The sequence below is a fragment of the Carassius gibelio genome, chromosome B11 (genome assembly GCF_023724105.1).
Source record: "Carassius gibelio isolate Cgi1373 ecotype wild population from Czech Republic chromosome B11, carGib1.2-hapl.c, whole genome shotgun sequence".
In the NCBI taxonomy this organism is placed as follows: Eukaryota; Metazoa; Chordata; class Actinopteri; order Cypriniformes; family Cyprinidae; genus Carassius; species Carassius gibelio.
The window spans coordinates 17,948,653-17,961,600 of record NC_068406.1 but is presented as its reverse complement, the minus strand read 5'-3'; the positions used below and the strand labels follow the sequence as shown (position 1 = coordinate 17,961,600).

General features: G+C 39.8%; 1 protein-coding gene across 3 annotated transcripts in view; it reads left to right on the top strand.

The window, feature by feature from the left end:
• The window catches only part of LOC127968119 (forkhead box protein P4-like), a 124,448-nt gene that overhangs the window by 83,311 nt on the left and 28,189 nt on the right, over positions 1-12,948 (top strand). The window contains exons 6-9 of one of the 3 annotated variants that reach the window (XM_052569029.1): positions 4,159-4,312; positions 9,425-9,629; positions 10,222-10,317; positions 12,114-12,218. In XM_052569029.1, coding sequence (XP_052424989.1) covers positions 4,159-4,312; positions 9,425-9,629; positions 10,222-10,317; positions 12,114-12,218 — 560 coding nt within the window. The remainder of the gene's footprint in view (positions 1-4,158; positions 4,313-9,424; positions 9,630-10,221; positions 10,318-12,113; positions 12,219-12,948) is intronic. The other 2 variants (XM_052569030.1, XM_052569031.1) reach the window with 2 other exon arrangements.

Genomic DNA, 12,948 nt, shown 5'->3' with positions numbered 1-12,948 from the left:
GAGTCTGCTACCGCACCGCACAGTTATGTTAGATTGGAAGTAGGCTGTACTACCTCCTATAATTCTTTACTTCATTTATTATTATTTTTATTTTTTCTCAATTAGTTTTAATTATTTGACTTCGCTTTTAATTTTACCATTTTTTAATGTTGCATTAAAAGTATTTCCTTATTTTATCCTTTATTTTGTTTTATTAAATAAAATAATACCTTTCCACATACATATATACTCTACTATAGAGTACATTGTAAGTGTTAACATACAGTCCTCGTTTTGGAATGTTAACTTTTAAATGGATGCTCTCCGGAGTATCTATGCAAAGAAAAATGGATATAAGTGCACTATATTAGGCCATGTTGAAGGTTTCATCTATTTGAGTCTGTTAACACGTGTGTTGTCTGCTGTGTATTGGTGTTCCCCTCGGAACGAGTGCACTGACAGCACTGGACTAAAAGTGAAGCAGTCAGGCGTGAGGAGAAGAAAGATTATAGCAACCCAAGTATGTGTAGTGTTTCTCATCCCTCTAGTCCTCTTTTAAAGCCCTTCATCCTCTGAAACCTCCCTTTTCTTTATTCTGCCATGCTGTTGGTCCACATGGCGCAGAAAACGCCCCCTGAAGCCATGAAGCTAACTCCATCTCTGGCCATAATAGCACCTTCTCGATTTTGTCATCAGTGTATTTTATTTTCCTTTCCTTCGTCATGATTAGCACAAAGTTTCAACATGCCTGTTCATTTAATCTGTGATTGAAATTGGAAACTCAAACTCTCAGGACTTTGTTTTTGTATAGGCAGTTGAAGATGGAGGGATGACACTTTATGCTTTGTAAAAGACACTTTAATTGCCGCCTATATCGCTGCCAGTCAGCACGAGCAGGTTGAGAGGTGAGATAGACAGAAAGAAGAAAGGGAGAGATGGTTGCCACTCACATTTTTGCATCATCAGTCCCGACTTTTGCTCTTTTTCTGTTTTTTTTTATTGTTTCACCCACTCTCTCTATCTCTCTCTCAGTTTGACGGTTGAGCTGTGGAGTCACCCTGGAGTCAGCCTAATGAAGTAGCGCTGTCAGTCGGGCCTGGCGTGCCCAAACTCTGTTTGATGTGCTCATAAATCAAGCTGACAGGCCTGTTACTCCGCTAGCTTTAGCCACTCAACTGCATCTAATGTAAACAGCGTGCAGACACAATGTGTTAAAGAACTTGAACTGTGTCCCATGGGATCCTAACAGGGAGAGCAAGAGAAACGAGAGAAGACAAGGATGAAGAGGAGGAGGAAGGGAAGAGGGATAGACATGCTGAATATTGGCGTTACCTCACTTCTTTCGGTTACGTGTTAACTGAAGGTTCTCTGCTAGCTCTTTTATCAAATCTGTCATTCTCAAAATTTAGGGAAGAGAACAAGTACGGCCCTCCAGAGAGAGCTTGGGCTGGACTCAAGAAAGAAAAAAGTTTAGACAATTCTCAAGAATTGCACTTGACATTCTCAGAAATGTTCTATTTTTGTATGTATGTGCATTCTTTTTTGGCTCTCTTATGTGTGCAGTGTGCACCAAAATTAGGCTGCAATTATAAAGGTCCCTATTTGAGTTGTTTTTGTAAAGTTGTTACTGAATTTCAAATTAACATACATAATCATGATAGATCATTGTTTACATTATCATTCAGGTTTTGTCACCTCAGAGTACTCAATCCTTAGTTATAGTAATATGTCATGCATAGCAAGTGTGTTGCTGCAGTGCTTAATATTTTTAACAACCCAGTAAATCCATTAAATATCTTAACTTTGGTGATTTAAGACTAGTTGAAGGAAATCACAACTATACATGGCAGGTCTGTCTATGGAAGATCAGAAAACTCTCGGATTTCATCAAAAATATCTTCATTTGTGGTCTTTTTGGTTTGGAACAACATGCGTGAGTTACTCAAATCAGAATTTTCATTTTTGGGTAAACTATCACTTTAAGAGGTTATTTGCAATGATTTTTAAGAAAAGTTTCACAAATTCAAATTCTTACATTTTATCTATAGAACAAAATGAAGGGAAAAGTAAAAAAAAAAAAAAAGTTCAGTTAAAAATATATATTTTTTAAGAATTTGTGACAGTTACTCTGTTCAAAATTTCTAGTGATCTCCCATCATAGTTACAAAAAAGTCCAAACTTTATTATGCTGCCATTTATAAATACTTCTAAATGTTTCATTATGTAGTGAAAAATATATGTATATAAAATAATAATTCAGTGTAATTTATTTTCATTTTATCTTAGCAATATTTATGTGTGCAATGTATTTTAGTTCTTTTTAGAGTATTGTGCTTTTAGTTTAGCAGCTTGTTGATGTCAGACTATAGAAATCAGCTCACTGTCGATTCTCATGTGCAAAGGCAAAGCTCTATTTGAGTTGTTGCCTTTTTCATATTGTTAATTTATAAAGATTTGTTATTGTTAGGATGCTGCTTTTTGAAGACAGTTGCTTATGTAGGGAACAAAGCAGCTCACTAGGCTTTGGAAAGAGCTAGTGTTTTCTTTCTTCTCTGTTGATGTTGACCCATGTGGCCCTTTCCCATGGGGCCTCAAACACTTCTCTGACAGTGAGATTAAGAAACTACCTTTAATTATTTTTCTTTTTTTATTTTCCTTCCCTCCTTCAACATTTTTTTTCTCTCTCCCCTCCACGTTTTTCACACCGTTATCTCAAAGGAGATAAGGCCCATCTCTCATTGAGGGAACATCAAAAAGTGTGTCGCTGGAAAGAGTGGTTTAACTCAGGCCAGTTCAGGAAGGAGGACATTTATCACCACGACACCAACTGACCTTATCGCCACATGCCATGTATTCCATAGCACTCACCCTTACCCTTACACACACAAACGCACACACAGCTCTCCAAATCTGTACCTCTCTGCTGGAGAAATGAGTGTGTAATGGTTGCTTTATTGTTTTAAAAGTGAAATGTATCATGCATACTTTGAACAAGGAAACATGATTTAAAATATATATATAATCAATGTTGTGCTGCTTAATATATTTTTGTGGAAACCATGATAATTTTTTTCAGTATTTGCTGGTAAATAGAAAGTTCGAAACAATAGCTTAAAATAAAAAAATCTGAAATATAAATCTTTTGTAAATGTCTGTCACTTTTGAGAAATGTGAAGCATTTCTTTCAAAAACAAAAAAATCATACCATCCCCAAACTTTTGAACGGTAGTGTTGCCCATCCCCGCTTCAGCAAGTGTCATTGGTTGAGTCAACGTTGCCATGCAAATGACATTTTAAACATCAAAAACTATATGCATCACCTTTAAACTGAACTTTTTCTTCCCACCTTGGACCTTTTTTATGTCCCTTACCACCTCTGGCTGAAGATCTGACGGTTTTTCTCACTCATGTCATGTTTTTATACGAGTTTAGGGCTAGTCTTGGAATACAATGTGCTTATGTCATAGCTGATAAAATGGTTTGCTCATTTTTCATCTCTTTGTTAAACGTCACCAGAAGTCGGCTGGAACAAAAATAAATCTCTTGATAGGTGAATAATGACTATCCACACACACTGAGACCTGTTTATGAAACAGTGAAACAGGGTTTTAGAGTCATGCTTCTCAGGTTTCACAAAGCACATTTCATGCATAGTGAAAAATACCATGTCTTATCGTAAAATGATAAACATCTGATGTCATATAATCTGGAACTGTTAACTTAACATTGTGCGCAGATGTTGTTAGTCACTGTTTATTGCTGTGTTAATTGCGCGCCAACCACATGCTAACAGATTGCTACATGCAGGAATGAACGAGCGTGTTTGCGAGCTTGTCTTTGGTGTCGGTCCTAGACCACATGGAACTGTCACTAACAGATTAATGCTTTATCTCCTAAAGCATGAGGTTTCGCGATGCACTTTGACACTTTGAACCAAGTCTCAGCATTTTGTTGTCTGCTTGTTGTCTACCTCCACAGGAAGTGCTTTGGTTGAATGGAGGGGATAATGTATCTATTTCAGGATGTGTCCTATCTAAACATGTCCTAGACGAGGTTGAAGGTTTATGAAAGCCAATGAGCCCACCCTCTCCATCTGAAGCTCTCCAAGTCTCTTCCTCTCACTTTTCCCATCCGTTTGTTTTGTTGTGTAACATGCCTCTCCCTCTCTCTCGTTCTCAGCAGCAGCAGTTGGGGAATAAACAGCTGGCTTTCCAGCAGCAGCTGATCCAGATGCAACAACTACAGCAGCAACACATTCTGAATCTACAAAGACAGGGCCTGGTGAGCCTACAGCCGGGCCAAGGAGCAGTACCCATTCAGAGCCTGCAGCAAGGTAAACATAACAATGCAATCATGCACAGTATGCATACTTATCTGTGAAACACGGCTCGATATTTAGTTTTCCTGCAAATGAGTAAGATGATCTGAATACTCTTTGTGATGCAGTATGTGGATGATTTACTGCATCTGCTGAGATTGAGTTTCTTGAGATTGAGATTGAGATTAGCTTTTATTTTGAGTTTTCATTTTAGTTTTAGAATTTTTTTATCTGCTTTTCATTTATATTAGTTTTTCTTAACATAACTATTTAGGCTATAAAACTTTTACTTTTCTTACAGATTAAGTTCATTTTCAGATTTGATTGATTTCCAGTTAGTAATTTAAGTGCTTGTGTTTAAACTAATTTCTTTCTTTCTTTTTTTTTTCTTTCCCCCTAAAGTTTTTCACTTAATATTTATATACATGTTTTTAAAGGTTTTAGTTATTACTGCATAAAATACTAAGACTTGTTCATGAGGTGTATTTTGTATTACTGCACTTGCTGATTTTTGTTTATCTTGTTTATAATGTATACAACTGGGAACATACTAAGACCGAATACTGTTATATTTTAGATCTAAATAGGTATTTTATTTATTTATTTTGAAAATTATTAATTATTTTGAATGTCAGTTTTATACCTTGAACCTTTATACCTAGTTGAATGGAAGAAGAAAAAAGTCAAACTAACATACCAAAATTGCAGAATGTCAAACTATTTAAGTCATTCTTCTATTGTAGTATTCACTCTGAAAGTAAGGGAATTTTAATGAATTGAATATATTGTCAGACATTTTTATTACAGATACTGAATCACTTGAATTAATGTGCATCTTTAAAGGTGAAAAACTCTTCCCCTGCTCCATTAGCTCATCAATATTAATTCTAGGTGCTACAACCACAGGCCTCTCAACCTGGTGGTCTGTCTCTTTCACAGCTCTCTTCAACTGTCCTCAACAGCCAGAAAAACACCACAGAGTGTCTGATTCGCTTCTTTAGTGATGCCTATTAAAGGAAAGTGGAGCTCTGGAGGAAATACTGCGTGCTAAATAAATGCAGCATCTGTGTTCATACACATAGCCCAGGACCAGATGGCTTTCTCAGGCTGTGGCCAGACCTGCGTCCAACGTCCGCTTATTCTTCCTTAGTCAGCCCCAACTAGACACACACACACATTCTCATATTGCCCCCATACTATATGCACAATGTTGAATGCTAATAAAGCTGGCTGTAAAATGAATCCCTTATTCGTCTTCCTCCTAAATTTGGCAATGAGCTATCATCTCAATCTATTAGAGCGGGATGGAGCCCTCCGGAGACTAACAACAGCCATGTCCATAGAGCCACATGTGAAGCTTGTTAACTTAATCAGCTCATAAAGAGATAAAAGCAAAGCTTGATTGTTGGTTTTGTGGAAGGCAGTCATTTGGATAATAGCTAAAATATGCCACAAAATTCACCGGGCTTTGTACAGAGGAAAGGAGGGTGCTTATCTGTGTGTGTGTGCGCCCATGAGTTTACACACTCCAGACGCACTTATCCTACAGAAGGAAATGGAGGCTTTGGATCATTTCTGAATGTATTTTTCCATTTTTCCCTTTTTTGTCAAAGAGACTCTACCAGTAATGGATCCTGACTGCAAACTGGCCACCATTCGCCAAAATTAGACACATCAACTTTTACAGGTTCCACAGCGGTCGTAACATTGCAAGAGCCTCAACAGGACAGAACAAACAGGGAACCGGCTCCAGTTTCCATGCCGAAATCCCTGCCACTCTTGCCGATAGGGCCTCCAAAATGATCCCAGTCTTTTATTAGAGTTCTTGACTCTCATTTTCACCCATTGCTCTTGACATCTCTGATTATTTCAGTCTTAAGAAAACATAGACTCGTCATCCGGAATCCTGAGTGGGCCTGCCACACACACTTACACACGGCTGCTTTTAAAAAAAAGTTGTCTTTTGGGAAAAAAAAAAAAAAGAGGGAGAGAGCAAGGAACAAGGCAGAGGAAGGTTCACAGATTGATTGAAATAATTTTTCGCGACAGCTGTAAACTTTTGGCTTTGGCATCTTTCTGGCATAGACCCTTACACCCCCACTCCCATTGCTTATTGCATTGTTTCAAGGGGTCTGAAGAACAATAAACTCTGGGCTCTTGGAATCCCTTCAACAAATCCTGCGACAGAGCAGAATCATGGAATTTCCCCACAATCCCTCTCTGAAAAGAAGTCCTCCATTATGACTGACCAGCCAACCATGCGCATTCTTCTGGCTAGTCATGCTTGGCTGTAGCTGCTGCTGAAAAGGATTTGTTCTCTGATCCATGGGTGGCGCCAACCGCTGTTGTTGTTGTTTTCGTGTTTGTTTGGCATGCCTAGTCATTCCTGCAGAAAACCTTGAGTTTCGAACCCAAGCATTAGACATTAAACAGACTGCTAGTCTGGATGACTTTTGTTTCTTTGTAAGATTCACTTAACAGTTACAGTAAGACATTTTAATTCCTGTCCAAAGGGCTCAACCAGATCTGTCGGACTCGGCTTAATTCTTTGTGATCACCGTGCCAAACTTTTCTTCAGTTTTTTTCAGGATTTTTGATGCATGTAGTTAGAAGGTGGGGGCAGACATTAGAAACCAAAGGGGAATTTGTAATGTTGCCTCGTGAGCATCGGACATCTACTTACGAATCAAATGTAAATGATAATCAGAACGTGTAATGTAGTCTGATCTGTAGTGCATAAAAGAGTAGCATAAATGCTTATATTTTATATTATACTACTATAAAAATGTTTGGGGTCAGTAAGATTTTGATAATAATAATAATAATAATAATAATAATAATAATAATATTTATGTATGTCTAATTAGCAAAAAATGGCTAAGAAATAAAAAAAAAAACACTCCTGGACAATAACCAGTAATTTGTAAATATTCTATAATATTTTTGATATATATTTTACTAATGACAATTTTATGAATGATTGTATAATCAGTATAATAGTTTATATACTACAAACACTTTTTGGAGAAGACTTGAAAAACACACACAAAACATTCATTGTAGCAAACATTTATAGACGGTTATCGGTTTATACCTGTTATTAAGCTTAGATACAGTGAAAACAGGATGTCCATATTAGGGATTTCCTGGCATGTCAGAAGTTATTATTACTATTATTTTTATATTATCACATGAGTCCGTTTTGGACTTTCTGCATGAGAGCGCTCTCCGTCTTCGAGTATGAATGAAATAAACAGTGCATGAGAGTTTTCAGCACTCTGTGATATTCACATCATTTTGGATACAAATAAAACGACATGACTATCTTGTCTCTTTTAAATTAAATCGAAAGATGACTTAAGCTGCATCAAGAAGAATTTCAAAAATAATGTCCGTTTCCAAGCAGGTTTCCCTAACACTTGTCTGCCATTGGTCAGAAACCGTTAGCCCCACCCCAAACTCACACTATTGGTTGACACAGTGTTGCTATGCCAGGCTTCTAAGACTAACAGAGTGATGTTTTGAAAACACAGCAGTGTTTATACATGTCAGAGAAATCGACCTAAGAATGGTTTACTCATAGTCTCTGCACATAAAGTAAAGTTTTAACGTCACAACACACATCAGCTTCAATAAACCAACTATTAAATGTTAAATATTAAACAATTTCAGGAGCACACACTGGAAATCTGAGGTTGGTTTTCTGTGAAATGTGTGTGCGAGAAATAGAGAGTGTGTGGCAGACCACTGTAGGAAACGCCTCACCTGACCCTGTGTGTGGAACTGTGTTGTGTGTGTTTGGAAGAAAATGAGATACAAAAACACTTCACTGTAGGTAAACCGCCTACAGTAAACCGTAATCTCTACCCTGCGTCCTCCCTTCCACTTCCTGTGTTCTGGCTGCTCTTTCACAAAAGTAGAAACTTGCAGAAATCACCTCTCGTTCCTCGTCTAAGGCAACAGCGCCACGTCACCAAGCTGGCTCGGTTATTTGCAGGGTTAAAATACATCCGTGGCCCTTTGGTGCTCTGTCAGGTTGTCTGTGACTAGTGAACAACAGCCTGTAGCTGCAAGTGTGGCCATACATCATTTCCCTGGCCCCAGGCCTGGTGGTAAGAGAGGGAGGTGGGGGGATGAATAGAGCCAGGCCAGGCGAGGAGTTTTGTTTTGGCGGGGTCCGGGACAAGAATGCTGGCGGACCAGACATAATATTTAGATTGCTATTAAGTCTTTGCCATGTAAGATAGCGTAGCAGGCTGTGGCTTTTCGGGAACAGTGTGTGCCAGACGAGTTTGGGCGGCCCCCCTTCTTATCCACTTTTTTTTACTCCCTCAAATCTCCCTCCCAACTTAGACCCCCTCTGCCTTTCCAAGAGACAAAATACAATCCCGAATTCAGCAAGTTTAAGAAGAAAATAAAACAAAACAAAACAAAAAAAAAAAAATGTCAAGAGTGCATCTCGCTAAGATTAATTCACACAGTGAGTTGCAGTGCTGGTCGGGACAGCGAGAATCACAAATGCAGGTAGCCAGGGGGATTCGCAGATATGTTGAAAGATAACAAAAACACTCTGAAATTAGCCATTTTCTTCCTCCGATTTGGATGGGTCCCTCCTTCTGCCATCCCGTGAACTTAACAAGTCCCATTGGCATGTCCCCCTCCTGTAGTGAAGTGTGGCAAGGTGTGTGCCTGGTGTTTTATGGCTTGCCACACTAATGTCAGCGCATTGCCAGGCTTTGAGATCTCTGGGGTGAGATGCGCTGCCAGCTGGCCACTGTTCAAGATGCGGTGAGGTGGGGGGGGGGGGGGGGGTGCTATGGAGGTGTGATAGAGAGAGATACAGGTTTGGATGCTTTCCAAATGAGCTATCATCATTCAACATTGGGCTTATAGTACACAGAAGAGAAAAACGGATAAACATCCTGAAAAACTCACTGTCTAGAAAAGGTTTCATGATACGGCACCTGTTGTTGACTCAGGGCTTTTAAAGCACCTTTTTGTGTTTGTGTTTCAGTGGAGATTATGGATTATAGCACTTCTTTTCTGTCTAAGGGCATTGAGGTTTATGGTAATGAATAATGATTTATAGTTTGTAGTAATCTTTCACTTGCTTTCTGTCCATCTCAGCCATGTGTCCCACTGACCTGCAGCAGCTGTGGAAGGATGTGACCGGTGTTCAGAGCACAGAGGATGTCATGAAGCACGAGGGCCTCGATCTGACCACCAACAGCTCCAACACTACCTCATACTCGGCCTCCAAGGTCTCACCTCAGATCCCCCATCATCCTTTGCCAAATGGACAGAACTCTGTGCACACTCCAAAGAGAGACAGGTCAGTGGAAAATGCACAAGCATACTTTGTAGTCCACCTGAGAATTTTATTCTATAATCAACGACATGATAAATCAAAAAACGTATAAATGTATAGGTGTGTGTGTGTGTTATATGTATATTTATTTTATCAAAGCATCTGCAGCAGGTGGATAGTAAAATCTGTGCACTGGTTGCAACTACAAACAGCTAATAAGTAACAACTAACAGTATATTGAAAATAACCAAACAAAGAAGTGCTATAGCTACGTGCTACATGACAGATTTCATAAATAGATATTTTTGTCACACATGTCGTATTTCAAGGTTTCTGCTGTCAGTTGCCGTTTGATGAGCTGATGTAAAATGCCTGGGTTCATTTGATATTTGGTGCTCGTGTGAGTTCCTCAGAACATAGCATGCCCTCAGCATGACTGACGCCCCTGTGCCAGTTCAGCATGAGTGTGTGTGTGGAGTGGGTGAAGGTGTACTGTGATAATTTCATTGAGAGGTGGGCAGCCGTGTGTGTGTGTGTGTGTGTGTATGTTTGAGTGAGAAAGAGAGAGAGAAGTGGTCCTACTGTGGGGTACTCAAGCCTTCTTTCCATTCTTAAGAGCAAGACTCTTTGAGTGGATCTCCTCCTTCACCAAGGAGTCCAGTGATGAGCATCTCACGCCTTATTCCAAAGGCGCTCCCATGCAGAGCACCCAGTGAGTAACAACACACTATATATATATATATATATATATATATATATAATATATACACACCCACACAAGGTTACCTATCCATCTAAATGAGTACATAACTTAGACATTGTTGTTATATAAAAGTAATTTATCAAACCTTCCCAGGCCAGTCCCCTTTATACATACACACATAGACACACTATAAGATATGTATACTATGTATGTATAGTTTGCATAAATATATAAATAAAAACTCCAAACAGCAAAAGGTTTTTAATCAAGTTTTTAATGAATTTTTGCCGTTCACTTAAATGGTGCCTCAGTGTGACGTTTATAGCAGTTCTGTGGATATTTTATGTAATATGGCCATTTTCCCACTGGGGGGGCTTCCAAACTACAGCTAAATAAACCTCCACACACTAGCAGCACTAACACACGCCCCACCCTGTCATGCTACACGGGCATGGCTAAACAGGAAGAAAAGCACACCTTCCATCATGTTTTCTTCTAACACTGTTCTCCCTGACTTGGCCTAACACATTTACACACAAACACACACGTACATGCAACTCAAAAGGAAAGAAAAACTGTGCGGTGAGGCTAATGCATGGCACATGTGGACAGTGTGGTTGCCAGTAGTTTGTAATGTCTAGCACTCGAGCAGCTTCTGAATTGCGTGGGCCGTCCGCTGCCAGCACATCTGATGAAGAGGAGGAGGGAGTGTGTGTGTGCGCCGCATCGGGAGGACCTCATCTGCTAGCAAGCTGCTTCATATTAAGCAGTACTCTGATGTGGAATTGGGAAGAGTTCCCCAGACCTTCAACCGCCACAAGCCGCGCTCCCCCCTTTAGCCCCCTGCCCATGCTTAGCAACAGTCAGACACATGACAAAGGATTATGTGGTCCCTGCCCTCACAAAAAAACCCAAACTACATGCTAGCCCATGGCGGTTGGCCAGGCCCAAAATGAAAAATTGCTGGATAAGACTGCTGGTGGGGGTTCGAGGCTGATCTGTTATGGGTCTCTACAGAAGTCGGGGCCAGAGAGACCCGAACTAAACTTCTCAGCCATAGAGCACACAGTGGCTGTATCTCAAACGAAACAAGACCATAGCATTTATCCCCAGGCCTCACCAGCAGGCCCTGTCAGCACATCAGCAGCCACCTTATCCATGCTCCCGCCATTACGAGAAACATGTGAATACCGTCCATGTTCATTTGTAATTAGATGTCGGCTTATTGTTCCTGGCTGCATCGGACGACATTCGAACCGACATTCGGTGTCATAGTACAAAATGCTAATACAATGATACGCACTTACTATTGGAACCCTGTCAGTCACACTTATGGAAAAGCTATGTTTTTTTTTTTTTTTTTTTTTTTTACATTTACCAGATCCTCTTGAGCTAGATTTGTTCGAAGCTTCCTGAAGGACTGGCTCAAAGCTATATCGGCTTACCCAGACAGTGAATGTTCGAGACTGTTTCCATTGCTTCATTGCTTTGTATTGGTTGCATGTGTGTTAGTCTACCATGCCGACTGCCTGGAAAAAAATTATATTGATATTGACCCCAATGGGTCGTTGTAATAAGCAGGAGTTTAGATGATTTTAAAGAAAAAAAAATATTCCAATACAGTTTCCATAAAAGTATTAAGCAGCACAGCTGTTTTCAACATTGAGAATAAGACATTTTTGATCAACAAATCAGTTATTAAAATGATTTCTGAAGGATCATGTGACTCTGAAGACAAAAGTCAAAGTTCAGGGTGACATGATTATTTATAGTTTGACTAACCAAATCTTTGTTGTCTCTTTCAGCTCGACTCACGAGGAACACACGGCCTCTCACCCGCTCTATGGACACGGCGAATGCAAGTGGCCTGGCTGCGAAGCGCTCTGCGATGACATGGGCCAGTTCATTAAGTGAGTGACAGGTGTCCGTCAAATTCTACTTCACGAGCATGTAATGTGCTACATTCACGTCAAACCTCGTAACTCGCGTAAAACCCCTACTGGGCAGCAGAGCATTCGTCGTTACCTGCTGCGTCCCACAAAACAAGTCTGTGGCTATTAGCATTTCCCTCTGTCAGTGTGCATTCATCCTTTTTTCGATGAGCTTGCAGATCACTTGTAAACTAAAGGCCTCTTGCTCTTAAGTAAATGTGGGGATGAGAGGACAGGCAATAAGCAATCCAGAAGAACTGACAGCTGTGTTCAGATGTGATGTTTGTACAGACCAGAGACGAATGAATTCCACAGGGAGGTGGGGGGTGCGAGGTTATTGCTGGAGACAGCGTGAGACATTCACCAGTGCTGTGGGACTGTACTCGTGTCTGAAAAAAGAGAGCTAACGCTTGATAGACAGGTATTTCACAGTCATAGAACACAATCAGCGTAAACTAGAGTGCACTCTGTAGATCTGTAGATCTGTAGATCTGCAATATATATATATATATATATATATATATATATATAGAGAGAGAGAGAGAGAGAGAAAGAGATAGAGAGAGAGCGAGAGAGAGAGAGAGAGAGAAAGAGAGAGAGAATGGTTAACATTAAAATATTAAGAAGCAACATTTTTCAAAATGTATAATAAAAGGTGTTTCTTGACATTCAGATTCAGAAGGATCATGTGACACTGACGACTGGAGTA